Source organism: Aspergillus karnatakaensis, assembly GCF_047715665.1.
Source record: "Aspergillus karnatakaensis strain CBS 102800 unplaced genomic scaffold BJY04scaffold_57, whole genome shotgun sequence".
NCBI classification, from domain to species: Eukaryota; Fungi; Ascomycota; class Eurotiomycetes; order Eurotiales; family Aspergillaceae; genus Aspergillus; species Aspergillus karnatakaensis.
Genome location: NW_027395769.1, coordinates 187,060 through 213,863, shown reverse-complemented (window position 1 = coordinate 213,863; position 26,804 = coordinate 187,060). Strand labels below are relative to the sequence as shown.

The window sequence follows — 26,804 nt, the reverse complement described above, 5'->3', positions numbered from 1 at the left end:
ACAAATCAATAAGGCCGAACAAACAATGAAAGACTGAATTATGCGAACATCATCTATCTGATCCGTTAATAGTGATTATCATTGTGGCCCCTCGCACTACCTAAGAGGATTGCTCGCTTTGAAACGAGGCGTGCCGCTATAGCGAAACGAGAGTCGTCATCAACCCCAGGAGGCTAGCCGCCAATCTACTCCCTCTTGCCGCATCCCGCGCTCCAACCTCCAGGGCTACATCCCTCCTTGTCGACTCGAGTGTGTCCTCCTGCACTTACTATTCCTCCCTCAGGGGTTGCGGCCTTGTTATCTTGTCCTTTGCTTTCTCGCAGCTTCAATAACCCGACCCAGCCCCGATCTTACGCTCGCTCAGGCGAAGTTCAACCTAATTGTGGACACGGATGCGATACGGACACCGCATGACGAATGGTCTATTATAGAGGCGTCCGATGGCAAATTGTGCCCCGGCGGTCTCCAACGCAGCGTTAGCCACCTTGCCGGAGAGCTAAAGACATCCTTCTCTCCTTTTATACAACATCCCACACCCTCTCGCCTGGGATGAGTTCCCGAAGCGGCTCCGCCGACACCTTCAACCCCAGGGCGACCACCGATTCCGCTCAACGACCCTCCACCCTGCGACCCCGCCGTCTGATTTCATTCACCGACGACGATGGAAATGATACTCCCCGGCAACCTCCGTCTACCGGGCTCTCGACGATGCGCTCTTCCGAGCTACCTAGTGTTCGCTCGCGGGGCGCAACGCCCTCCCCTCGACCGTCTCGAACCGTGTCTCCAATCCCCATGGGCCATCCTTCCCGAGTTACGCAGCCTCGCAACGGACCCCGATCTGGAAATTCACTAGGTGGGTTTCGCTCCGATGGAAAACATCAGGATCCGTTCGCTGAGTCTTCGCGAGCTGCTGCAGACTTCCTAGATGCATCCTGGTCATCCCTGCAAAGTATAGCCTCCTCGCTGTTAGGAAGCGACATGGCCCGGCCCACCGCGAACGGCATCCCGCGATCCCATGCTAGGAAACCCTCACGAGCAGATTCCTTTTCCAGAATGCCACCGAGAACATCCACATGGGGCCCATCCGCGCCGTTGACGCCAGAGATTGGTGCCGGGACTCAAGAGGAAAGACAAGCATTGGTACAGGCGAAGAAGCGGGAGGCATTGTTACTAGCAGACACTGGTCCGAGCTGGAATTTGGATTTTCGGCACAAGCGGCGCGATTCCAATGATCGAGAAGCACACTCGGAAATTGATGCGGAGCAAGACGAGGAGGCGCTGGTTTACGTCCATCGAGTCCAGCCTACAGATAGTATCACTGGTGTCACGATACGATACGGTTGCCAGGCGGCTATTTTTAGAAAAGCCAATGGATTCTGGCCCAGTGACAGCATCCATGTCCGAAAAACCGTTCTTCTGCCGGTAGACTGCTGTTCAGTCAAAGGCCGTCCTACGCGGCCGCAAGAAAAAATCGATCTTCTGGATGAGCTCCCCCGGCGCAGATCTATCGAAGATCCGAGCGGGAGTTCAATATATCCCGCCTCTACACCCGACACATCGCCAGGACCATCTGAGCAGACGACCACCGAGTCCGAGATTGAGAATGACCAGATATGGAAACATGAGTCGTGGGTGCAGATTGACGGCTTCTCAGCACCTGTGGAAATTGGCCGAGTTCCCCGGCGCGCTTTGGGCTTCTTCCCGCGCAGCAGGCGGAAATCCCTCTGTTACAGTGATTCTGAGCCGGTGAGAGGCCGCGTGCAAACACCAACCATTTCGACGGCTTCTTCGCCAAGTCAGACAGCTTCACCGCAGCTTAATGACCAACAGGATCGTCTCAATGTAGGATCGCCAGGAGCACGCAAGCCAGCCTGGTCTAGGCCCAGCGGCCGACACCGCCGCCAACAAAGTGGCCTTGAGCTCTCAGGGACCGGTGTCGGCACCCTTGACGGCACTATCAATATACCGGGTCCAGCAATGGATGGCCTTAGTAAATTTTTCGCCCAGCATATGCCAAACTTGGCGCCAAAGCAAGCGCCAACGGATTTTGACAGTCTGAATCAGAGTTCGTCAAGTGTTGTTTCAAACGCACCCACCAGTCTCGACAATATCGGCGGCGCTGTTGAAGGTTGGGTCCGAAAGATGACTGCTCGGGCAAAATCCAGCATTAACGATTTGCAGCAAGCATCCAATCCGCCGAATCAGGGCCTGCCTCCGGACACCGGAAGGAGAGGCCTAGGTGATTTAATAGAGCTTGACGATGGAATGGAATCACGCAACTCGGCCAGCCTCCTTACTGGAACAAAGTGGACGGACTTCAACCGGTCCGGGTCGAATCTCCATGATGGTGGAAGCGGCAGCTTGAGAGGGCGGTTCCCGAGCGCCTCACCCAGCACGAGCCGGACTTGCCCTGGACCGGACAGACTGAAGGATGATTGAGAGAGAGCACGTCCTTATAATGCGATGAACAGCCGCCATAATATGTTGTTTGATACCCTGCCTCGCGAGATATAACCCGTTTTACGCCTAGCATAGCACGGCGCAGCAGACCCTGCTTTGGTTTCCGTCTTTTGATGTTAGGATATGTACTTTCTGCGTTCCATATTGTGTACCTAGATGATGGTGGTCTATATTCGGTGGCCTCCCTTTGTTCCTCGTCCTACATATCTTCATGGTTCGGAATCTATAGAGGCCGCCGGTCGTGCCCTGCTGAAGGCGTGTACACTAGCTAGAGTAATTCGCTGTGTTATACTAGTCTTCGTTTTCTGATTCCTGAGTTTACCGCCAAAGATGCCATGTACAGGCTCCGGTTGTCTGTTGGACCGGATAAATTGGCTCCCCGCACAGCAAGCTAGTCAGTCCATCGCATCCCATCTCCAACTTCTTCCACCTATTATCTTCTTTCCTCCACATCCCCGGATTAACTCTTCATTTCTTTCTCCCCTGCTCCACAGTTCTTCACCAGGATGGAATCATCCAGTAGCCATAACCGGCTCCTTCCACCTTTACCCCCCGGGCTCGAGTCAGTACTCAAGTCAATTCAGCCAAAATTCACCAGCTATGAGGAATACAAGTACCCCTCTCTCATTGATCTACACCTCCAATCCTCACAAGCCCTACAAACAGCACGGCAATAGCTAGCTAGAGCCAGCTACGCAAGATGCGGCATCAGTTCGCGATCATCCCCTGGCTATCTCTCTTAGCCACCAGCATCCTTCCAACCCAGGTCCACGCCTCACACCCCAGTTCCAACCCCACCGTCGCGCTCCCCAACGGCCCAAAGAACAAAGTCACATTTATCGGCCGATCCCTCAACGAATTTGAGCAGGAGCTGTTTCTCGGAATCAAATACGCAGATGAACCAGTACGATTTACGCCTTCGTCTCTGAAATCAGCGTATTCGTCAGAGGATAGTGACTCGGGTCCTGTGCGCCAATCTTACTCTCGATCAGGACAGGGATCAGTGGCATACAATGCTACGCAGTATGGCTATGAGTGTCCGGGGTATGGAGGGGATACGACGACATTACTGAACATGGGTCTGATTAAGTTGCATGAGGATTGTTTGAATCTTAATATTATTCGACCGCAAAAAAAGAGTGAGAAGGATGAGTTGTTGCCGGTTATGGTGTGGATCTTTGGGGGTGGGTGGCAGCAGGGGGCGACGGCTGATCCGAGGTATGCTCTTCTTTCCTTGTCTTTACAGGGAAAGGTGGAACTGAATTGGTCTCTAACACAATGGACAGGTATAACATGACCTATATCACCCGCCAAGCCGCTGTGAACGGCAAGCCTATCTTGGGAGTCTCAATAAATTACCGGCTTGCTGCGTTTGGGTTTCTGAACTCTGAGGAGGTTCAGGTAAGTTCGCTTTTGTTTCCTTCTAGGTACCAGTGCTGATGCTGCAGGCCGCCGGGGTAAACAACTTGGGATTACTTGATCAACGGGTTGCCCTGCGTTGGATTAGGAAGAACATAGCTGCATTTGGTGGAGACCCAGATAAAGTCACGATATGGGGCGAGTCAGCGTGAGTCTACTTGACATCTACCATGAATGCTTCTAACAGATTATAGAGGCGCATACAGCGTAGGAGCTCATCTCGTGGCCAACAATGGTGACAACGAGGGCCTCTTCCGAGCAGGTACGCCCTCCGTCAAATAGTTTAATCCACACGTTTAACTTTACTTACCATAACAGCCATTATGGAGTCCGGCAACGCAGTTGGCCCCCCCTGGAATGGCACAGACTGGCATCAGCCAATGTATGACCGGATTGTAAACGAAGCAGGGTACTCACACGCACAACCATCCATACCACAGTTCCGCTAACGAAAACAGCTGCTCCAACTCACCAGATACACTGCAATGTCTCCGCGAAGTCCCCTTTGATGCACTCTACGCGGTAGCCTACGAAGGCCTCGAATGGTTCTCAGCAGTGGATGGAGAATGGATCAAAGAGTATCCCCAGATCAGTATTACAGAGGGTCGTCTTGCCAAAGTCCCTATTCTCCTTGGAAGTAATACAGACGAGGGAGTCAGCTTCGGGACTTCGGGGGTTGATACGGATGATGAGTGTATTGCGCAGCTTATCTGTTCGTTTTCCCTCACTTGCTCTGGCCTTGATCTAACCGTGTCATAGCATCCAAACGATGGGTCCTCACAACTGAGCAGGCAACAAAACTGATCACGTACTACCCTCACGATCCGGCTGTTGGATCTCCCTACGGCTGGGGCAACGTTACCTGGCCTGAACGCGGGTTGATGTATAAACGGTACTCCTCTATGGCTGGTGACATTACCATGGACGCACCAAGGCGCCTACTTGCGGAGACGATGGCAGGCCAAAAGCAAGCTGTCTATTCCTATCGGTGGGATGTACCGGCTCTGAATACGACGAGCAATATTGGGGTTAACCATTTTGCTGAGGTGGGACTTTAAACTACCCACAAGGAACAAGGACTAATCATGAATATAGATCCCCTTCGTCTTCGCCAACCCAGTCCAGAACTTCACCAAGCTCGGAGATGACCCTGCTCGCCTTGATCTCGCGAACCTAGCGGCACGTATGTGGACTTCTTTTGTGGTGGGCCTGGATCCGAATGGACATGGAGGTATGTTTGAGTTTCTACTCCTTACTATCGAAATCGATGAAATCACCTCTTCTAACACCGAGAAGTATCCGATATCCCGGAATGGCCACAGTACTCAGCCGACGCGAGTTCAAAATCAACCAGTCCCTCAAACTTCGTCTTCCGCCTCCCCAAGACCGAAAGCTACGTTGAAAGCGACAACTACCGTGTCGACGGAATAGCTTATCTGAACACCATCGCACGATAGTCAAAAAGATCAGCGATATCTAGAAAAACAGCTGAACCATATCCACTGCAAGCACAAACTACCTTGACTCCTGCGCTAGATAATTAGATATCTGATCTGTCTGCATGTTTGAAAATCAATGAAATCCATCACTTTATCAAATCACCCAAAGTCTGCAGCTGCAATCTCCTTCGCAAAGCATCTAGCCAGCGGTTATCCAACTAACATAGCATAGGCTCATCCCAAAGCAACTTTTAACCCATCCCCTCCATCCCCTCCAACCCATTGTCAAAACACACCAGCGCGAGACCCTTGCGAGTCCTTCGAGTCAATCCTCTTCAACTCGACCTCGCTGCCCCGATTCCCGTCAGTATCTTCTTTCCGCTTTTCACCTCAGAAAAAGAGGAAGAGAGAGACTCACAAAACCAACCCCGCACCCCCCGGGATCAACCCCGGAAACCCTCTCGTTCCATACCCATAGTCACTGCAGTGCATACATATATCAGTCCTCTCCTCCATCTTAACATGACTGGTATGAGTTGGAGGGGATATAGCCGAACGTACCTCGAGATCGTCAAGATCGCCTTCTCACCCAGCGTCATCTGCTGCACGCCTTCGTCCCAACCTACAATTTGATACAGCATATGTCAGTGTGTCATCACTGCATTGTATCATGGATTGGATATAGAGGAAGAGATAGGTACCTACCCTTGATAACCTTCCCAACGCCAATCTCCATTTTCAGTGGTCCTCGGCCCTGCGATGTATCGAATCTGGATTGATTGAGCACGATCAGCACAATCATAACCCTCTCTATTCATACTCTCTGCTAGAAAGAGGTCTGAGCGAATTGATGAGATAGCGTACTGCGTCCCCATGTAATGATTCTCTGGCCTGGTCTCATCATACAGGCAGCCCGTGTATTCGATGATAACGGTGTCGCCCTTCTGAGGCCTGTCGCGGCCGTTTCCGGGGGTGAGGATTGTTTTCGATACGCCCTTTAGCATTGCGCTGCGTTTACTGGGATGCTTGTTAGATGGATAGTCTAGAGTAGGGGAGGACCGAGGAGGATGCGATTGGTAGGGCTGAAGTGGGTAAATCAATTTGCTAGTATACCTTTTTGGCCCGTATATAACTATGGTGTGGAGATCTAGAAGGGAGAAGTAGAGAGTGAGGGGTAAATCAAATCCCGAGTATTTTAATCCCATCGACAGCGTGGGGGAGTCGGTAGTTTTGTAGCTAGCTAGCCAGCCAGGATCACAATCCTAGTAGAGATGTGAATGGTGATTTATGTCGGTGTATCGATGATGCCATTCGCGCCGCAAAGCTACTTTAGGGATTAGGTATCAATTGGGCCGGGCTGAGCTGGGCTGAGTCTATCTACGACTTCTAAATGGACTGAAGTTCCTGTATTTGTGATTCGTCTAATGATTGGAATAATGTTTGACTGCTCCTATCGAGCGGCACCACGATAGTGCATTGGTGCTTATAGTGACACGTTCTTCGGTCCGTAGCTAGTGACTATGTTTGCCGAGAAACAGGTACCCTATCGCGGTGGAATGGATCAACAGGGTGCTCGGTCATGCGGAGAGCAGATACGATCAGCGGCGATGCCCAGGGGAACCTGCGATGTTTCCAGTCCACTCGCAGAAAGCCAGCACTCCATTTTAAGGTGCAGTTTCCACCCCCACCATTTCTCGCAGAGCATCTTGCACGCCCGGTGCAGCCTTAGCTGCTTTGACCAATGCGACTGATTTGTCCATAATCTTCGACAAGATACTAATGACACCCTCATTGTTCGTTTTCCACGAGACTGCCAGCACAGTGTACTTGTCAAGGATGTTAGTATGGGCTCAGGAACCTAACCAACGGGGAATTGGGATACCTGACCACCACCGGTGATATGGTAAAACAAAAACTCATAACTATCCGTATGAAGGCCATAGAACTCCGCCTGCATCCCCACAGCCTTGCGGAAATAATGGACATGTGCTTTTTTACCAAGGAAAAGTCAGCAAAGACCATATATAATCGAGACGCCTAGCTCACTCACAAAAGGTCGTGATAGTTTGATTTATATAGATATCGGTGCACTCGTCAAAACGCGTCTCATTTTGGATAATATACAGATTCGAATGACGGTCTGCTCGCTGGCCGTACTGCAGAGCATATTTCACACCCGTCACAGGAGGCTCCGGAAAGTCTTCTGCAGGAACACCAATAGAGAAGAACTCCTTTGTCATTTGCGGTAGTGCAAAATGGCGTGCTACATTTCCCATGTGGAGATGAGCCTTCTTCACTCGCTCAAGTGTTGTGAGGAGGATTGTTTTCATTCGAGTTTCTATCAACACTGAATCGCGCGGGTTGGAGCCAAGCTGTGCGCAACGGATCTCGAGCATATCGTCTAGAATGAGATCCCAAGGTTAGTGGAGGGCAGTCAACATGTGCTGGGAATAACAGACTAAGGACTTGTGGCACATGGGGGGCTGCTCGCTCTTGTATTTCCCAGACTTTTGCTGCTTCAGGGGATTCGTCAACGGTGAGTAGGCAGTCGATGCTGTCGCGTCTTGTAGGCAAGGGGATTGGTTGAAGACTGGTCGAGTAGGTAAATAAGCAAAAGCAATAGATGGGTGAAGTCGAGCAGGGGAAAGGAAGAGGATCAGAGACCGCAGTACTCCGTTCCTGCTCTGTCAAAGAGGAAATGCGTGGGATTGCAAAGATCCACTCTTCCATCCTGACTTAGTCACCTGTCAATGCTTCCTCTTGCCAGGCATGCGTCGGTGTACTACTTTGAACAAAGGCACAAGAGACAGATGTCAGTGACTGACATTTGGTGGAGGATAACACAAACAGGGAAGGTCGCTCCTTCCGAGGTCCATGCAGTTGACACGAACACGACCTGACAAGGTCCGGTCCTCCTTCTTCTACCTACCCTTCCAGCTGTTGAGTATAGTTTGTGGTCTATGAACTGGAGAGTATAACACATAGGTCTTGGCGGCACATGCACTGGACTGTTACATAGGGTATTGGAGGCGCAGATATCGGAACTCTGTCTGCAGCCTACAAGAGAGATACCAAGTAGGGCCGACCCTACTTCCAGAAAGCCATACTCTTCACCTCCTCAACGGAGACAGCCTTGACCACCGTCCGGGGAAATCGACTATCCACAGGCTTCTCAATGCTTCCCTCATCCGCAAGATCTAGGTAATGCAGCGTCGGAATGCCCACCTTCTCCACGAAATCCAACACACGGTGATAGTTCAACCCAACCTGATCCAACCCGTGACTATCATCCGATAGACAAAACCTCCCTCCTCGAGCCAGGAATTCCTGTCCAAGAATTAGAACAGGCCAAAACAAACCAGGAAAGAAGAACATACCTCACAGATTTCCGCCTTAGGATAAGGCTCGCTCATCCCCTTCCTCAACGCCGCGGAATTCAGCTCCAGTATCCCGCCATACCCAGCCACAAACTCCAAACTCCTCAAAATCCTCTCCCAAACACCACTCCACTGCCTGAAGCTCCGTTCCGGATCATCACTCTTCAACCGAATAAGATCAAAGTGTCCGACAACAAGCGGTTTCGTCTGCTGTAGCATTTCCAGCTGTTCGTCAAAGTACACCTCAAACAATTTCTCATCGGTGCCGCCGGCAAGATCGCGTGCCTTCTCATACATCTCGCGGTCGTAGTCAATGGGAATAGTTAGTGTGTGGTGGATTGAGCCCATGAAGAATTCGAATGGAAGGGCTTTCAGGGAGGTGTTAATGAGCGTGAGTGAATCGGGGCGGATGTAGTCGATTTCGAACCCGATGAGGATCCGGATCTGGGAAGAGTATTTCTCTCGCAGACGGGTTGCTTCGCGGAAGTAGTTTGCCTCGTTGGTGATCATCCATCCTTGGGTTTGGTTGGCTTCAATCTGTGTGCATTGTTAGCTTTCTTGGCCTTGATGTGATCCTCTTATGCGAATATCTATGTGCTTCATGATTGATGCAGTTAATGCAAAGCAATCCCAAGCCGCATCGCGGAAATGCCAAGTACCTCTTCGGGATAGTAATCTAATTCTCCACGGGGCATATGCTCCGTCAGACAGAAGACTTGAAACTTCTTCGCGATGGCCAGTTGGATGACTTCCTCGAGGGTGTCCTTTGCGTGGCCCGGGCAGAATTGCCCTGAGTGGCTGTGGTGGGAGAAGGGCATGTTGCCGGTGTAGATGTCTATGAAATCGTTAGTCTGATCCTGATATTTATTGACATTTCCAATGAGTAATAAGAGAAAGATAAAGGTTTTTAAAGGTATATAATGGTACATGTGTTGTTGTTTGCTCATGACTTACTATGTAGAGGTACTCGGTGATGCCCCGCGTTAACAGCTAGGAATTTTGACAAGGCGGGGAATCTGGAGCTGAGAGATATAAGGAGCTAGAATAGGGCCAAAGATAGAGACCTTCGTCTCATGTAAATGATATAAAAGGTAACGATGGCAGAAACGATATCACAGTTACGCAGAGGTGAGGTTAAGCAAAAATCAAGATGTCCCCACGGTAAGTTTCCGCCGATAGCTCCGCAGCTATAGAGGGTCCTGGACGACAACCAGACCACTACAAGAGCAGTAAGAAACTATTACAGGACGTACATATTTACGTATTGCACGGTTATCACAGCAACGGATATAACTAAACCAATCTGTCCTCTCAGCGTGTCTCTCAAATCCTCAGCACCATCTTCTGCTTACCACCTCACGGCTGGAAGCTGTTTATGCTGCCCATCCTCCGAGCAGCCCCTAAAGCTTCATACACGCGCTTGTAATCTCACGAGCGCAGATAATAACACGTCGTCCGTGTCCGGCCAAATTGGAGCGTAGTGTACTGGCCGCACTCCCCGAGTATGACGCCCAGGCTTTGACTTTCTCGCATAGAATCTGCCAAAGCGCGAAGCAGCACGTAGCATAGGCATCCTGCCCGGTATATTCCCCAGCACACTCTCTCGCCTCAAAGAGAAAGCGCAGTCCAGCTCTACTTCAGCAAGCAAGATCAAGATCATCCATCATTCTCAAAGCAATTCTTGTCCCATCCCAAGATATCCCTCAACCAGCCGCAAGCACAGTCGCAACCACATACTCCCCATCATGCGAAATCGACAGCCGCCCGACCCTCCCCCCCTCTGCATCCCCATCTCCATCAAGATAAACAACCTCCGGCCTGCCCCCAGATTTACCATCACCCTCCCAATTCGCATTGTTGTCACTAACCCTCACAATAACCTCCTTCCAACTCACGCTCTCCGCACCCCCAGCAGCCGCTTTACGCGCCGCTTCTTTCGCCGCGAACCGTCCAGCAAGCCACCGCGCCATATCCGTTGTTACGTGTAAGCTCTCTCCGTCGGGTCGTAGGTCCCTTTCCTTGTGTTTGTGTGGATCTTTGTTACTCGAACTTGGTTCAGGTTGTGCGATTGGCGTAGGGGGAAAGGGGATCGAAAACCTCTTCCGGAAATCGCTCTGCTCGGAATCAGAGAGGATGCGGCGCGTGAAGCGGGTTAGGTAGCTTGGGCGGGCAAGGAGGCGGGTTATGCGCGGGAGGTGGACGATGTCCGTGCCTATGTTGAGGGCATACGGGAAAGGGAGGGGTGGTTTCATCGCGGATTCGGGGCGTTGAGATTTTATGGAGCTTAGGATAAGCTTCTTTTCCAGAACCTCGGAAGGTGTAGATGAGGTGGTGACTAAGCCATTGAGATTGGTATTTCAGGTAGAGCTATGAGACATGTGCTTTCTAAAATCATTGAGGCCTCAAAAAGATGATCCAATGGCTCTGTTATCCAGTCTGAGCATGCACTACAGGTGGCCGGTATCCAGGTGTTCCGTTTAAAGCCCAACCCACTACGCCGATAATATAACCACAAAGAGCAGCAACAGCAGCAAATGAAAGCAAGCATATGCCTTCTAGATGTATACTCTATATGTACATTCGTCGAGCCGACGCCCAGTCGAGCCGTCGAGCAAACGACTACAATCCCTGAAGGACTCAAACATCCACGTTTCGACCAAGGTGATTATCCGTCCATTGTCTTGTGTATGTCGTGAGTTTGGGTCGTCTTCCGGTCCAGGTTATCCTCCGCAATTAGGTATATTTAATACGCTAATGGTCCTTCTTCTTCTCCTCTCCGTTGACTTGTTTCAGGAAGTCCCTAGAAGCTGGTTAGCCACCTATTCTCGACGGGCGGTCGATGTTAGAGCCCTGGAACCAGGACACCGAGAGCCCCGACGCGTATAGCCCGGGAAATCGAATCAATTGGTGGGAGAGGCATACTGAATAAAAGTCTCCTCATCCTTGGAAGACGCCTGGATCGGGGGCGCAGCGGGCTTAGGAGCGCTGGGGCCACGGGTGGCAAGGTAGACACCACCGAAGAGGGAGCTCAGGATACCGAGGGCAAGCTGTTCAGCATCAACCGTTAGCTATATCATCCATTATCCGAATTGATGCTCCGTCTTTCGAGTCCGCCAAAACAAGGACGGCAAATTCGACCACCACCGGAAAAAGAGAACATACGTGGTGAGAGCCAACAGTCTTGCCGGCAATCTGGTAGTAAACAACCATGATGACGTTAAGGAGGAAAGGGTATCCGGAAAGAGAGATTCGGGGAAGTGAAGCGGTTCGAAAGGGCTGGTTCTGCGGGTGAGGTCTAACCGGGTGCGATGGAAGTTGCGCCGGGCTCGCGGGCTTACCAGATCCGGTTAGATCAGATGCTGGATCAGTCAGCCAACTGCGGGTTACATAAACGGTTAGCTACAGAAGCTTTCACGTGACGATCCGAAGTCTTCCGCTAGTAAATGACGTCGGGAAAATACTTTGTCAATTGTGCCGGTCTGCGGAGGAATCAGATGTTCAATCTCCCTTTTCAAGGCTCATGGAGCTGCTTTGGAGAGATATACAGCTCGAATGGAAATATGAGAGTAGACGGCTGCATCAGGCCGTGCTCGGAGCCGTAATGGCATCATACTGGAGCAGCAAGCCAAGGGAGCAGCAGCCCACTGGTTCTAAGAGATACCGGAACCTCGGGGGAAGTACTCTCTTCCCTAGGATGCAATAGGTACTCCCCGGATATCCTGCGGGAATAATTATGGCAAGACTGCTGCCCAGCGAGGCTGTACCTCAAGGTTATTCCGTGAATCGTAGCATACATATTACAATATATTCTCCTCCTGTTTCTCCTTCCCCTCACTGCACTCTCCGTCTTCTCTACATATACTCCGCACAACTCCACCATCCTCACAAACGTACAGCTCACGACAAGCATACCCCAGACTCATAAGCAAAGATGCTCTGGGGCAAAAGCAAAGAAGAAACCCCAGCTCCAGCACCAGCTCCAGCTCCAGGCGAGCCGATAAAACGGGGCCGGCTGTCACCTCAGATGCAAAAGATCGTCGATCGCGACGACCACTTCTACGATGATGTCTATACCCCATAGTACGTCTCCAGTCCTCCCTAGTCCCTGCCTTGTTTCCTCGCTGTCGCGTGTCATACTCCCCACCTACACCAACCCTGTAAATGAGCCTCCTCCTATTAAAGATGACAATGATCACTCTTTTCCCATTTCACTTCTCAGAACTGAACCACCGCGACCATGTCTTCCCCGTCACCCTCACCCGCAGACTCCTCAACTCCACCGACTAACACTACCACCACCAACAGCTCCGTCGACTCAACAGACACCCCCTACCGATACGCCGGCTATGCAAACCGCCTCCGTACCCTCCTCCTCTCCGCGCACCGCTACGTCGCCTACACATCAGACATAGGCGAGTCCTTCCGCCCCGTCGCACACCCATACCTCGTGCGCTCCGCATACGCCGTCTCCTGGTCGTACCTCATTGGCGACGTCGCGCACGAAGGCTACAAAGCATATCTCCGGAACCGGCGTGTTCTCGCACCGCCATGCGAAGCCTACAAAGACGCAAGCGACCTGAGCAGCCAGCAGGTGCTCATGGGGATGGCGACAGGGAATGTCGCGGGCCCATTAAGTGGCTCTGTTTCCGCGAAAGAGGTGCAAGATGGCGATGAAACGCTATCAGGAACAGGGAAGGATACACTTACGCCGTGGCCGAGCACGCATATCCCGCTGATTGAGGACTACCGGGTTGTTATGGCGAAGCGCGCGGTATTCCAGTCCGTGGCTAGTATGGGGTTGCCGGCGTTCACGATTCATTCCGTGGTGCGGTATTCGGGGAGGTGGTTGAAGGGGGCGAAGAGTAGTCTTGCGAGGACTTGGGTGCCTATTGGGGTATGTTTTTCGCTCTCGTTCAGGATGTCTTGTGCTAAACTATGGTTTACAGCTCGGCCTCTCAATCGTGCCGTTCCTTCCGTATATCTTTGACCATCCGGTTGATCTTGCGGTCGAGCAACTCTTCCGCACGGGGCTGTACATCTATGGTGGGGTGGACGCCGTTCGCCCTCTCCCGAAACACTCCGAAGTAGCAGGCACAAAGGCGCATGGGGAGAAGGAACAGGACCCGACTTCACTCAGGCACTTCCATATCAAGGTTCAGGAGGGCGAGAGTACAGTGAACGGAGATGTGACTTGGGACGAGTATAAGCAGGAGTTGCAGAAGGCTAAGGAGAGGAGGAAGAAGGAGAGGGAGGAAAACGGAGGCGGTGTTTTAGCGATGCTAGGATTCGGGTCGAAGGGTAAGGGCGATGGCAAGGACAAGACGGAGTGAGCGGAGTTTTTTCTTTTTTTTTTATAAAAAAAAACGAGCTTCTATGCATCAGAGCTGGTGGGTTATGAGTCCATAGGGGGTATATTTGCCTTGTGATGCACCATCCTATCTGACTTGGATAGGTTCTTTTTCTACTTCGTCTACTTTCAGCGCATTCTCTTCTCTTTCTTTTGTCCTCAATTATCAAGTGTATTCTACTATTATTATATTCAAGGATAGCCTATAAATTACAACACGGGCACGTAGCCGCAAGACCACTCGGAAATGCAATTTGAAAATAAAAAAATAACGATAAAAATATGAACATCTAATTCATACCAAACATGATCATCTTCTACTTCTTCACTATACAGCTATACAACAAAAATGGTCAAGATGGAGATGAATCAAGGTAGAATGGGTAAGAACGAACCCAACCATAGAAGGGCATAATATCCAAGAAGAGGAAACGGAAAGTTGATGAGAGAATGATCGTGGTGGCCAGGTCTCTGCGCGGTCACGGGAAGGAAGGTAAGAAGAGGAAGTAAGCAAAGAACAATATGGGGAATAAGTGGAAGAAGAAAAAAGGTATGTAGAAGAAGACGAGACGCGTGACAGGGCGTCGCCTGGGTGAAGATCGAATACAGATAGAAGCCAATAATATACCAACATATACATCCCACGGACAAGAGAAAGCGGTGCAGAGACCTTCATCCCTCCCATCCACCCTTCCTGGGTTCTTTTGCCCCGGTCTGCCTTGATGCACGACCATGCGATTTTATTTTTTTTTGCTTTATATATCGTTTCCAGGGCTTAGTTCCATCCCAGGGAGTTTTCAGCCATCACTGGAGCGCTGATCTGCTGGGTGCGTCCACTGCCGCGGCTGTTGTTGCTGCCACGAGACATGCGGCCACCGCCAGTGAACAGAGAGCCACCGGTCTGGCTCATCTGGTCAGCGGTCGAGCTGGTGCGGCGGTGGAGTTGACGCTTCTTGCGGTAGCGGCGAGCGACCCAGAACATACCAGCACCGTAGGCAGCGGCACCAGCAACGACACCAACACCGATACCGACAGAGCTGGCAGAAGTCTTGCCGCTGCTGCTGGCGCCGGCAGTGGAGTCGTCATAGCCTTCCTCGTTGGAACCCTCGTTGTTGTTGTCGGCAGAGTTGGCGCCGCTACCGGAGCCGGGGGTGCTACCGTACGAGTCGTCGTACTCGCCCACAAGAAGAGGGATAGAGGGGTCAAGCATGGACAGCAAGGTCTTCACAGAGTCATCAGGCTGGTTGTACAGTCTGGAGATGGGGTTGTGCAGGAACTTCCTAAGAGTGTCCACCTTGTCAGAAGGAATGTACGCCTGGGCAACAGTGGCGATGTAGCCAGTGGTGGCTTCGTTGTCGTATGGCTGAATACCGAACATGGCCACGTCGCTAGACGCTTCTTCCAAGGCGTAGATCAGACCCTGGGGAATGTACAGGAAGATCTGAGAAGAAGAAAGCGGGTGCGTGGCGACGAAGGAGTAGCGGAGCTGCTTCGTGAAGCCCAGCTGAATCAAGGTAGACCCTTCCGGAGCGTCAGGAGCACCTCCAGCTGGGGAAATGGATCCCGGGAGCTGAGTGGGAGCGACGGTGGTAGTCTCCTCCGGGGCAGTCTCGTCAGCAGTAGGGCTAGGCTCAACGATAATGCTGGTAGGCACCCAGTCGGTAGGCTCCGCAGGAGGCAGCTCTGAGGTAATGGTAGTAGTCTCTGGCTGAGTCTCGGTGGTGGTAGGTGGCCGCTCAATACTGGTTGTGGTCGTCACTGTGCTGGTAGGGGTGGCATGGGGGCCATTCGAAGACGAATCGATCACGCCCCCGGATGAAGAGCTAGTGGGGATAGCAGGGTTGCTTGAAGTAGGGACCGAAGCGGTAGGAATGACTGGGTTAGATGTCGCCGTGTTGGTGGAGGTTGGGATGAGCTCGCTAGTCGGGGGAAGAGTGACCGTTGAACTAGGCACAACATCGGTGGAGCTTGAAGTAGCGGTGGGAGTGGACTCGGGAACGCTGACAGAAATGGTTGGCAGGATGTCATCGAGCAAGCCACTTGAGGTGGTGGTGGTGCTAGTCCCGTTACCAACGGAAGTAGACGTAGAGTCAGTGGGGAAAAGGCCATCAAGTAAGCCACCAGAGGAGCTAGTGCTAGTTGGCAGAGGGGTGGTGGAGGCTGAGGTGCTGCTGGTGGAATCAGTTCCCAGAAGGCCATCGAGCAAACCACCAGAGGAGCTAGTGCTGGTTGGCACCGGGGTTGTGGACGCCGAGGTGCTGCTCGTAGAATCAGTGCCTAGCAGGCCATCTAATAAACCGCCGGATGAGCTCGTCGAGGTTGGCACTGGGGTGCCAGAGGTAGAGGTAGAAGACGAAGAATCGGTTCCCAAGAGACCGTCAAGAAGACCGCCTGACGAGCTAGTGGCGGTAGGCGACGCAGTGTCGGTCGACGTGGAAGACGAAGAATCAGTTCCCAAGAGACCGTCAAGCAGACCGCCTGACGAGCTAGTGGCGGTAGGCGACGCAGTGTCGGTCGACGTGGAAGACGAAGAATCGGTTCCCAAGAGACCGTCAAGCAGACCGCCTGAAGTGCTGGTAGCAGTAGGCGAGCTAGCAGCGTCGGTTGACGTCCCCGCGGAAGTCGAGGAAGACTCGTCGGGCAGAAGAAAATCGAGGAGGCCTCCTGAAGAGCTAGTGCTGGTTTGCGAGGCAGTGGTATCACTGGTCTCTGCCGCACTGGTGGAGTCAGTTGTGCCCTGAGAGCTACCCTGGGTTGAGCTCGAGGTGCTGTCAGTGTCGGTGCTGGAGCTGGAGCTGGAGCTGGAGCTTCCAAGAAGACCTCCCAAAAGACCCTCAACCAGACCACCTTCCCTGGTGGAGGAAGAAGTGGTGCCAGTCTCGGCGGGGGTTTCGGTATCCGAGGTGGTCGTGGCGGTAATTTGTGCTACGGTTGATTGCTTGGTGCTTGTCGCAGTGGCACCGGGCTGCGTGCCGGTCTTCGCGGTACCGGTAATGGTATGGGTCTTACCATCCTCGTCGACGGAGAGAGTAATTGGAACAACAACAACTTCGGGCTCTGTGTCTTCTGACGCGCGAGTAGTTGCAGCGGTGGGTTTAGGGTTCAAAAGCGACTCCAGCCAGCTCAAATCAGAGCCACCGTTCGAGGATCCGAACAGCTGACGCTTGAGCTGCTTGTGTTCGTAGTGAGCGTTGGGTTGATGCGCCGCGACCAATTCCATGCTACCAAGCGACAGCACAGCGGCCAGAAGAGCCGTCTGAGATACCATGACTGCGAGGTGCGAAAGTTTCAAAGCGCGGGGCAGTCGTAGAGGAGATGGCAGGTGTATAAAAGAGCGGATTGAGCAAGGGCTCAAGGAGTTCGGGCCGAGATTTCAAGATGCAGGACTAGTACGAGCGCTGGATAGTGGTCTCGTTCGTCAGCGACTGGGGAGCTGGCAGCGACGGCGATGAGCGATGTATTTTACAGTCGTCCTTCAGTCGGGGTCCTCTTTTTCTCCGACAGGGATAACGAGGCTGGCAGCGATTCGCGTGGGAGATCGATGGAGAGTGATCGAGCGGTAAACAGTTCGAGATGAATGAGCGGCAGGGAACCAACAAAGCCCCTTGAATTAAGTATGGAGCGATAGAACAATCAGATAAACGAGTGTGAGTGCTGTAAGGAGCGAGCGACGAGGTCTAAGACAGAAATGTTAAAAAAAAACTGAGATGGCCGGTGGTGGATGACGGTGGTTGTTTATGGTTGGTACCTTTTCCGAACAGGCGCGACCGTGGGTGGGAATGGATGCAAGGAGCGAAAGGGTAGCGAGAAAATTGTCAGGCCCAACGGTTCATTGACGCAGAGATAAAACCAGGACAGGCTACGTCAACGACAGCACCGATGATGGTGGAACATTTGCTGGAAGGAAAGCAAGAAGGGAGAGAGAGAGAGAGAGAGAATGAGTGAGTGAGTGAATGAACGAAGATAAAATGGAGGAGGATGGGATGAGACGAGACAAGACGGGCGGGAAAGGGGATGAGAGTACAGAGAGAGGGCGGGGGGCTAGATACACTGGTGCAGAAGCAGTGGGGCGTGGCAGTAATTAGCGTAATTTCTTCATTTACGGAGTACCACCAGTCCACCACTGACTGCACCATCCTCTTTGTAGTTGGTACTAAGAATAGGGTCACATTTTCTCTTTCATTTGCAACACTCCCATTCCTCGATCATGGGGTTCAAATTCCGGCTTTCTCAACCGCCCTCAAGGCCTGAAAGGCGTCTCATCATCCATTGCGTACGCTCATGCAGTCAGCGCCTACCGAGAAAAATGACGCCAGACTAGTGGCACTAGCACCAAGGCCAACCGTTCGGGAAGATGCGAATAACACGAGGTCTTGGAAGGCTAACCGACTTCGTCCTGAAAGATGATTTCGATCGACGCCCATCCGAGAGTCCTTGGTGATCCAAATTCTAGTCTGTTTGTCGCAACTTCACAATTCGACCCTCACGCTATACTGTTCAGTGTACACTATACAGTGTATAGTGTATACTCCGGAAATTCGAGTCTTGTCAGACTGAGGTGCGGAAGATAGTTGCCTCTTGAAGGTGATCTTCGAGCACGGCGCCAACATCAGGCAGGCACTTCGAGGCTGCGAGTTGCTGCTTCTTCGTTCATCAAAGAAGCGCAGGAAAATGGAGATACGGCTGCCACGAGCTCTTAACTTTGTAACTACTACTGTAACCGACGGAATTGGCAGGTGCACTCTTTGAAAGAGCCTCCGGCGATTCGACGCTGCTTTACTCCGTACGAGGCATATTCATCCCACCTAATCCACCATCTCTCATAGCTACTCCAAATCCAACCCGATTCTCCTCTAACTTCAAGACTTCCAAAAATACCAACAGCGTAGCAAAACTGCTATCACCTCCCGGAGACCTTGGAATGATGGAAAGTTCAAAGCACCGTCCTCAGTCCTGAGTCCTGACACCGGCCTGAGGCAGTGCTGCCATTAATAAACCGTGGGACTCCACCCGCATTGTTGGCTCCTTTCTCGCCGAACAGGGCAGCGGCCCAGTAGGTGGTGAAAATGCCGTGTCCAGATACCCTCTGCATTTGCAACTGATCCAAGCGGTTCCTGTTTGGCCTAAACCCACGTTGGTCGGGGCTTTTTGAGATCTCGGAGGAATCTTAGTGTACTGTAATGCTTTGAACACGCTGCATGCACGGGGAATTTCTTTGCCTGTTGTTAACTCGTTGTACAGTCAAATTGGCCATACAGGATTACAGCCAATCTTCCAAGGTTGGGTTTTCAGGGCGATGGGCCTGATTGGTTGCAGGGGCGGCTTCTGTTCAGGAACAGGCTTAGCGTCGGGTACTCGCGAGCATAATGCATCCATGGGTTTTGATGTTGTTCGCAATCTGGCTGCCTCCTGATGAAAATTTGCTGTCATTGCCCATGTGATTCTACCATGATCCAACCACCATGAGCTATACAAGCGTCAGCATAGGGCATTATGATTCCCGACATTAAGTTTGGGCGCCAAAGGAAAGCGTAGATCAGGTTCGCGCCTTATTCGGATCAAATTTCACTCTCCAAGCACTGACCTGTCGATCCAGGCAGTCTGGACTCAAAAGAAGATATAGACGTGACAAGGTCCAAAGGTTAGCGTCAGGATTGGACGAAAACCATGGTATAACGGGTTCCAGGGGCAAAGTGTTTGTTGGAATCACGGAAAGTACCACGTCGGGAAGGTCGCTATCCACCTGCCACAACAGTATGACCGTCGCAGTCGCGCATCCCTTAAGACGTCCAAAGAATGCAATGGCCTGTGTGCAGAATGAGGCCTGTTTCAGCCTTCAAACCAATAATGCGGCTTGGGACTGATCTGTTGTAGGGATGTTGTTGTTGGTTCATTACACGTGGTAATCCTGATTCCTGAATGAGATGGCTCAGCCATTTCTTCACCGTTCAGCGGCCAGCCCCAGCCCATCTTCCTTCTCCAAGACTCCAAGCGAGGGAAACACGGGCGGAGGATCATGTCGGGGCTAGGTGTGGGTGGCCCCGGCAGATAACTTTGGCGGCGTGGAAGGTGTCCGCCGTGAGACAGGCTAGTCAACTTGGGAAAAAGGGGCATTAACAACGGTCAATCTTCAGTCTTCACTCTCCAGACCCCATCTCTCGAATAATCCTTGTCGTGAATCGTGATGAGGAGACTGAAGAGTGAATCATAATAATAATAAAGGAGTGCGAGGAGAGAGGGCTTTGATGACGCCAGCCGAGTAAATGACACGGAGTCATGGAATAAAGCACACGCACTGCCATGCAGCAGCAAGGCTAGAGAGAAAGAGGTCTGGGCCTCCATGACTCAGACCCACTCTCATTGTGATGTGCGTCCTGCAATTATACTGACCAACATGGTCGCTTTTGATTTGCTGAATTCTTGCTGTTTCACGCCATCGCTGCAAGGACCTTGCTCATCATCTTGGAGGCTTGCTCCGTGCCTCTGTTGGAGTCTGGGGGTTGAAGAGGCGGAACTGTTGATTATTTGGGAGGCTGAAGCTTGAGCCTGAGGCTGGTAGATTTTACCGTCCGATGATCCGAGACCCCAAAGATCTCAGATCTCTGGAGTAGTGAGGTAGAAGGTACTTGTCTGATGCGCGCACTTCCTTCCGTCTACCTCATGCTAGTTACCTACCACTAGCATCAGTCAAACAGCAACCTTGAGACGCTTCCGTCGTTGACTTGCACTCGTCGTCTTACCTCTCAAATCTGGCCTCGTCACCAGTTTCTGATGCCTGCATGAAGAGGTGTGCGGATTTGGTACTTGAGCAAGGGCCTGTCTGCCCATTGCAGTGACAGGAGACCTTGATGTATTCTTTCTGATGGAGACTAGTAGATGAAAACTAGATACCTCAAAAAATCCGCCTTTCGATTTTGCCTGAGCTGCAATCCTGACCCCAGGCTTCGATCTCAACTTCCATTAGGTCTCTTTTATCCTCCTCTGTATTTTAACAGCCAATAGACCCCTCCTCCTCACTCATCCTCACCCCAAGCTCCCTCAAAGCTTAGCCTTGATTGCCCACGGTTTCGTAACGACAGCGGAACATTCAATTTCGACATCCGAGCCCTGTGGCAGGGTCTTAACAGCAACGCATGTCCGGGCCTACGTAAAGCCCTTGTCAGCCAGAGACACCCTCCAAAAGACGAAACCAAAGTAATAGTCAGGTGAAAAGAAGAGCGGGCAAACACACAGGTCTCGGCTCCTGGAAACCTTCCATATAAACCTCATTCATCTCTTTGAAATCCTTCATGTCGGCGAGAAAAACATTAACCTTTGCGACATCTGCGAGACTCGACCCGCTTGCTTCAAGCACGGCGCTCATGTTCTTGAAGATTTGGCGCTGTTCGGGAACTTTCTTAGTACAAGTCCAAAAAGAAAAGGATCTATGAGAGAGAGAAGAGTGGATATATATCATACAGTCCGGTCCTTAACGCTTCCCTCAACCATCTTTCCTGTCTTGGGATCGAGGCCCAGCTGGCCGGAGCAGAAGACGATGTTTCCGACAACAGTGGCCTGTGAGAGGTAAGGTGAGGGCGCGGGAGCCTTGTCGGTTCTGATGTGGAGCTTAGACATGGTGGATTTATATTATACTCGCTTTGACAGAGGTGAGTCGCTAAGAAAGTAGGAAGTTGGCGACTGGTTGTGGGATACGAAGTATTTAAGTGCGCGGAGTTGGAGATGGAGAATTGGGGTAGCTGTCTGCCCCACTGCGATAAGCTGGCCGTGAGTAACGGCCGGGGCTTATCGGGGAGCTTCGCCGATGTAGGTCAGATTTATAACTGGGGCAAATAGTATAATATATAGAAATCATAGCATACACTGTATCATGGTTCTGTTGCTCTTGCTTCTTCGTACTATCTAGCCGGCTTTTGGTGCGGGCGGGGGTAACAGCCAGGTTATATATATTCCGCGCCAAATCCCGTCAAACCAAGCCCTACATGTTGAATGTTGAAGACTGGTATAGGAAGACAATTTTCTCTTTGTTGAGGAACCTTCTCGTCTTATTTCTAACATGAAGGAAGTATACACCTGACATCCAGGTGCTTGCTACAACGAGCTCTTTAGATAGCTCCAATATCCTTTGTCTTTGTCGGAGCAGGATGTATGTATGCATAAAAAACCCGCGCATGCACCCCAAACCCTGAGACAACCTCCCAGCAAGCCCTTAGTAGTGACGGCATAATCCACGCAAACAAGTCTTGATTCTTCATGCACTAAAAGTAACACCTCAGAGACCTCTTTCTTATGGCTTCTCGCGTTTATCCTCCTCTATTTGCCCCTCCTCCGTTCCCTCACCTTCCCCTTCATCCAACTTCCCCGCCGTCGTTCTCGCTGCCGTTGACCGAGATTGAGAGCAACCATGGAGCGATACAAGGTAGAACGAAACAAGCCACGCACCCTCTCCCCCGTCCCCGAGGAACGCGAGGGCGACGAAGACGCGAAAGTGAGTGCTGAGCGAGGTGAGAGCAAGGAGAAACTCAGCGTCATTTCTTTGAGTTCAGACAGTGAGGAGGAGGACGATGAAGCTATGCCGCTTGAGATCGACGTACATGGATTGAAGGCTAATGTGTACCTTAACTGTGCGGATGTTGATGTTGTGCCTGCGAGGTATCTGGAGAAGGCCGATCGGTCAGGTAAGTTGGTTTGCATCCTTTCACTTTGTCTTTATTGGAAACGAGTTGCTGGAGACGGTGATAAAAGAGAAAAGTGAAGAGAAACTGACTGTATCATATCTCACTTAGCCATCATCAAACGCGTCCCCTGGATCTTCCGCGCTGCCAAAGACGGCCGTGAAGTGAACCTGTCTAAATGGTCGAAAGTTGACATTCGCTTCCGGGGTGTCTTCAAGACACTCAAGAACGTCCCTTCCTTTACTAAAGGGCTGTTCGAACATGAAAGCGGACATATGAGCTCATCGAAAGGTGACTTCGAGAAGGCCGTAACAGCTCAGGGTCAGGTGGTTTATGCACTGCTTGAAGAGGTGTTGAATATGTTGCAGATCAAGCGTGAGGCGGAAGATCATACGAAGTTTTTCTTCCTTCGGTAAGTGTTTCATCTATAACTCAGTTTCAGTTTGCTGTTCTGTATCTGGAGGTGTAGTCGCTGACTGAGATGCCGTGTAGCCCTAGGTTGATCAGTTGCCAGACGGAGTACTGGATCGGGTACAGAGTCAAGTACAGGGACACTCCCCCAACCGCAGGTTCAGTCATGTTAGACTTCGATCCACCCCGAGCAATAGTAAACAAGGCTGTTGTCCCTGTTGTAACGGTACGTCGAAGTCAAGTTATGCTGTCAGGCACGGATGCTGACCATTCCTTCACATTCAGACAACCGAGATCCCCCAAAGCATCAAAGCCTCCCTGAACGGCGAATACAAGCTACTCCTCGCCCAGCTCCTTGTCAACGTGCACCGCCTCGCACCCCCGGGGGACAAAATCCCCGATCAAGAAGCCTTCCTGATAAGTCTCCACGGCTCAAGGCTCCACATTCTCCGCGGCGTCTTCCCGGGCCAGAAAACCTCCAAGCTCTGGTCCGGCAGACACAACCCCTCTGAGCTAGATATCGAAAGCAAAAGCACGCACGCAATGGTGTCCAAGATGAGTGATCGCTTTTATAGTCGCCTGAACTTGGAGCGCTTTATGGAAGAAGTTGAATGGAACCAACTGTCGTGTCCTGACAATGAGAGTAACCCCAAGGCTTTTCAGATCTTGGGTAGCCGCGAGTATGACCTGTGGATGAAGTGGGAGTTCGCTGCTGCGGTGAGGCTGCTTGCCGGGTTGATGATGTATCTTATGAGCGGGCAGGCACGGTGCGGAGTCTTGCAGGATGTATTTGCGGATTTTCCGTACGATGAGGGGCTTGACCCGGAGAGTGAGGATGAGAATGAGAATGCTGAGAAGGAGCAGAAGTATTTTGAAGAAGAGGAAAAGAAGTTAATGGAGCAGGAGAAACAGAAGGAGGAGGAAGAGAAGGCGAACATCAACAAACGTGACGCAATGAGGTCTTCGGTTCGTGATAAGATTGGGGGTCTCACCGAGGGGTTCCGTAAGCCGTGGTATGACTGGGTTTGGGAGGAGAAGCATAACGAGGGTCGTCCGAAGGAGGACTTGGATCATATTCTGAACCCAGGCGGACCTTGCTGAGATGGAAGTGAGCTGTGCGTCCGCTGCAATGTACCTAGGTATGTACCTTCTTGAGAACTCATTGGGACGAACCGGAACAAGTGAAGATTGTATGAATAGCTAGCACATGAATAAAATGACCAAAAGTTGAGATTGTTTCTTTCTACATAGAGCGGTGATAATCAACAGAGTATATCAAGTCAGACCTACTTATCACTCTCTATGGCGCCTTTCCGATTCAAATGCTGTATATCCGTCAAACCCCCGTCCATCTTCACCACCAGTGCGAAAATACTCGGCAACCACACCCAGTGCGTAGCATGTACCTGCAGTAGCAGCACCGCCGATGAACATTCGTTGAAGTATCGTCTTAACCTTGGATTTTGGAGAACTCTTGCTGTCGGATTGATCCATACTTGAAGGATGATCGAGCACATTCCCAGTGTAGAAACCATCATGCCCGGACTGTGGAGACAGTGATGCCTCTTCGAGGTATTCTTCTTTGGGGGCGTATATGTGCTCGTAGTAGGAGCTTGTCAGATGGCTGGCCGTATGAGTCTCTGCCTTGGATATCTTTCGAAATACAAGAATGTCTCCACCTCCAGACACAATCTCATATCCCTCTGCATACATCTGGTTGAGACATGGTAAAAACTTGGCAGGGTTTGCCAGGCGAGTAAGAGCCTCAGCAGGATGCAGATGCTCCCTTGATTCCTGGAGTGAGGAGGATGTTTCTGCCTCTGCCACCTGAAGAGTGGATGGATCATATGCAAATATGCGATATACCTCAGCTGCGGCAGTTTCGGGAAATGGTTGTTCAAAATTAGCTACCGGCTCTCCATCCCGGAGGAGACTCTCGTCTGCGGGTTGGTCAATTGTTTGACTTGAAGCGATGGGCGAAGACTCTTCATCAGATGTGGTAGACTGCGTCGCAGTTTCGCCATGAAGAAATTCGCCCCTGACATCGGCATTTGCTGACCTTTCTGCTTCTATTTCTGTAGCGATACTCTGTCGTCTAGGCTCATACGCAGCCCGGATGTCGCTTGCGCGTAGCAGGTCGAGGCCCTCGTCCTTAGCGTCAATTATAATTTGCGCTCGCGTTATATCTGGCGTTGTAAACGTAGAGGAATCCTTATTGCGTCTAGATAGGAAACCTGATCTATCAAGCGGGTCAATCTCCTGTGCTACGCTGGTCTTGATCCTCTCGCTCCCCAGCTTCTCAGCGCCAGTGCTTCGGCTTGGTTGGACAGGACCAGTTTTGTCCAGCACGTCGTTTTCATACCGGATCGTGTGTAATAAGGGCATCGACTCATCACTCGGCTGAGGAGACTCGGCACGCTTTGCTTCAGGGGAGCTATCAAGCCACTCACTTAAGGGATCCGGAGCGTTTTTGACAGGCGACGAGGCATTAGGCTGATCTTTTGAGGCTGTTGTGGCTGTTGATGTCCCCTCAGGCTCCTTTGAGACTTCCAAAACAGCGGTTTTCGCATAGTCCAAGCTCTCTGCATTGGTTGAAGTTGATGGAACCGTCTCCGCCTTTTCTATAGTCGGTGAGGAACTCAGCTCTTCAGAGCCGGGTGTATAGTCCTTATCAACGGCATCTCCTGCATAGCTTTGTCTGTCAGCTTCTTCAGTCACCCGTATCGACTCAGGCGCTCTAGGAACCATCCTCCCACTGATCGGATCAAACTGGAATCCAGCTCCTCTCAGATCCGGCGTCGCTTGACATCGTACCCATTGTGTTTCCGGCTCTTGTGCCTTTTCACGGCTAGAAGGTTCCGTAGTATCCTTCCTCTTGCTGTTGCTGACCGTCGTATCAACAGTTCGCTTGTTCTTCTTCTCATCCGCCCTCCCAGCATCCACATCCCTATCAAGTCCCAAGACAGACCTGCACAACTCCGTAAACCGATTCTCAAGCTTAAACCCCGACCCAAGCCCAAAACTAAACAGCTCAAGCCGCCTCCCAAACAACGCTGTATACGGATCCTTCTCAACTTCCTTCCTTATCCAATCCATCCGCTGTTGTGTGCGATCGTGATGGCTTGATGGTTCCCAGTACTCATTCTTTGTCTGCTGCCATGTCTTACCCCCCCTTCTATCTTTGTTTGTGGACCGTATCTCAGAGATTCCAGCCTTGGAACCGCCCCAGCCACAGCCTGGACTCTGCCATGATTGATGGACGTGGTTTGGAAATATACTTTGTTCTCGTGGGGGATTGTGAGAAATGTGAGGTCTGCGCAGGCGATGGTGCTTGCCGAGTATGAAGCGGATGTGAGTTCTGTGTTGGTCGTGGTTGTACTTCTGGTGGTGTGAGCAGCCCCAAAGACTATGAGTCTGGAACGAAGGGGTTTGGTATCGAGGAATATTGTACGCGGTTCGAGGGATGCTTGGGGATAAGGTCGGCGGCCGCCGTATAGAGGGCGTGATAACGTGGGCCATGGCTGCACTGCAAAGGGGGGTTGTGGATAGAATGCAATAGCCCGACGACTAACAGTCGCTTGGGTCACATTGGAGATAGAATGCCCCTGGGAAAGGGCAGAGTTTCGATGAAATAGCTTAACAAGCCTGCTGCAGGATGGGGATGCTGCAATGCGGAGGT

General features: G+C 51.5%; 11 protein-coding genes across 11 annotated transcripts; 4 read left to right on the top strand and 7 right to left on the bottom strand.

Moving 5' to 3' along the window:
- Positions 1 to 231: 231 nt before the first annotated feature.
- Positions 232 to 2,769, top strand: BJY04DRAFT_131247 (putative LysM domain protein). The gene is made up of 2 exons (XM_073708484.1): positions 232 to 853; positions 917 to 2,769. Exons 1-2 carry the CDS (start codon positions 550 to 552, stop codon positions 2,437 to 2,439), a joined length of 1,827 nt encoding a protein of 608 aa, XP_073567142.1. The 5' UTR covers positions 232 to 549; the 3' UTR covers positions 2,440 to 2,769.
- A 391-nt stretch (positions 2,770 to 3,160) lies between these two features.
- On the top strand, positions 3,161 to 5,336 carry BJY04DRAFT_222270 (putative triacylglycerol lipase (LipA); the record flags this gene model as incomplete). The annotated part of the gene is made up of 9 exons (XM_073717343.1): positions 3,161 to 3,678; positions 3,747 to 3,861; positions 3,909 to 4,027; positions 4,074 to 4,141; positions 4,198 to 4,288; positions 4,338 to 4,591; positions 4,639 to 4,925; positions 4,975 to 5,110; positions 5,176 to 5,336. 9 exons carry the CDS (start codon positions 3,161 to 3,163, stop codon positions 5,334 to 5,336), a joined length of 1,749 nt encoding a protein of 582 aa, XP_073567141.1.
- Positions 5,337 to 5,603: 267 nt separating this feature from the next.
- BJY04DRAFT_222269 (FKBP-type peptidyl-prolyl cis-trans isomerase) lies at positions 5,604 to 6,322 on the bottom strand (the record flags this gene model as incomplete). Its single annotated transcript, XM_073717342.1, has 5 exons — positions 5,604 to 5,667; positions 5,737 to 5,799; positions 5,880 to 5,940; positions 6,024 to 6,088; positions 6,183 to 6,322. The coding sequence occupies 5 exons, from the start codon at positions 6,320 to 6,322 to the stop codon at positions 5,604 to 5,606; spliced, it is 393 nt and encodes a 130-aa protein (XP_073567140.1).
- Positions 6,323 to 8,095: 1,773 nt separating this feature from the next.
- BJY04DRAFT_198624 (histidinol-phosphatase) lies at positions 8,096 to 9,824 on the bottom strand. Its single transcript, XM_073712631.1, has 4 exons — positions 9,650 to 9,824; positions 9,355 to 9,530; positions 8,696 to 9,232; positions 8,096 to 8,645 (listed from the first exon to the last, which is right to left on the bottom strand). The coding sequence occupies exons 2-4, from the start codon at positions 9,511 to 9,513 to the stop codon at positions 8,406 to 8,408; spliced, it is 936 nt and encodes a 311-aa protein (XP_073567139.1). The 5' UTR covers positions 9,514 to 9,530; positions 9,650 to 9,824; the 3' UTR covers positions 8,096 to 8,405.
- A 1,622-nt stretch (positions 9,825 to 11,446) lies between these two features.
- Positions 11,447 to 11,905, bottom strand: BJY04DRAFT_222267 (ATP19 family protein; the record flags this gene model as incomplete). Its single annotated transcript, XM_073717341.1, has 3 exons — positions 11,447 to 11,495; positions 11,618 to 11,742; positions 11,858 to 11,905. The coding sequence occupies 3 exons, from the start codon at positions 11,903 to 11,905 to the stop codon at positions 11,447 to 11,449; spliced, it is 222 nt and encodes a 73-aa protein (XP_073567138.1).
- A 721-nt stretch (positions 11,906 to 12,626) lies between these two features.
- Positions 12,627 to 14,025, top strand: BJY04DRAFT_210070 (mitochondrial fission process 1 family protein; the record flags this gene model as incomplete). Its single annotated transcript, XM_073714209.1, has 3 exons — positions 12,627 to 12,775; positions 13,001 to 13,589; positions 13,642 to 14,025. 3 exons carry the CDS (start codon positions 12,627 to 12,629, stop codon positions 14,023 to 14,025), a joined length of 1,122 nt encoding a protein of 373 aa, XP_073567137.1.
- Positions 14,026 to 14,421: 396 nt separating this feature from the next.
- BJY04DRAFT_131198 (putative mucin family signaling protein Msb2) lies at positions 14,422 to 17,783 on the bottom strand. The gene has a single exon (XM_073708483.1). The coding sequence runs from the start codon at positions 17,308 to 17,310 to the stop codon at positions 14,818 to 14,820; it is 2,493 nt and encodes an 830-aa protein (XP_073567136.1). The 5' UTR covers positions 17,311 to 17,783; the 3' UTR covers positions 14,422 to 14,817.
- Positions 17,784 to 19,819: 2,036 nt separating this feature from the next.
- BJY04DRAFT_198611 (uncharacterized protein) lies at positions 19,820 to 20,216 on the bottom strand. Its single transcript, XM_073712630.1, has one exon. It carries the CDS (start codon positions 20,154 to 20,156, stop codon positions 19,872 to 19,874), a length of 285 nt encoding a protein of 94 aa, XP_073567135.1. The 5' UTR covers positions 20,157 to 20,216; the 3' UTR covers positions 19,820 to 19,871.
- An 838-nt stretch (positions 20,217 to 21,054) lies between these two features.
- On the bottom strand, positions 21,055 to 21,746 carry BJY04DRAFT_198609 (RidA family protein). Its single transcript, XM_073712629.1, has 3 exons — positions 21,501 to 21,746; positions 21,274 to 21,423; positions 21,055 to 21,185 (listed from the first exon to the last, which is right to left on the bottom strand). Exons 1-3 carry the CDS (start codon positions 21,654 to 21,656, stop codon positions 21,081 to 21,083), a joined length of 411 nt encoding a protein of 136 aa, XP_073567134.1. The 5' UTR covers positions 21,657 to 21,746; the 3' UTR covers positions 21,055 to 21,080.
- A 667-nt stretch (positions 21,747 to 22,413) lies between these two features.
- BJY04DRAFT_230807 (uncharacterized protein) lies at positions 22,414 to 24,226 on the top strand (the record flags this gene model as incomplete). Its single annotated transcript, XM_073719366.1, has 4 exons — positions 22,414 to 22,717; positions 22,826 to 23,126; positions 23,207 to 23,351; positions 23,411 to 24,226. The coding sequence occupies exons 1-4, from the start codon at positions 22,444 to 22,446 to the stop codon at positions 24,224 to 24,226; spliced, it is 1,536 nt and encodes a 511-aa protein (XP_073567133.1). The 5' UTR covers positions 22,414 to 22,443.
- Positions 24,227 to 24,343: 117 nt separating this feature from the next.
- On the bottom strand, positions 24,344 to 26,785 carry BJY04DRAFT_198607 (uncharacterized protein). The gene has a single exon (XM_073712628.1). It carries the CDS (start codon positions 26,642 to 26,644, stop codon positions 24,419 to 24,421), a length of 2,226 nt encoding a protein of 741 aa, XP_073567132.1. The 5' UTR covers positions 26,645 to 26,785; the 3' UTR covers positions 24,344 to 24,418.
- Positions 26,786 to 26,804: the final 19 nt, after the last annotated feature.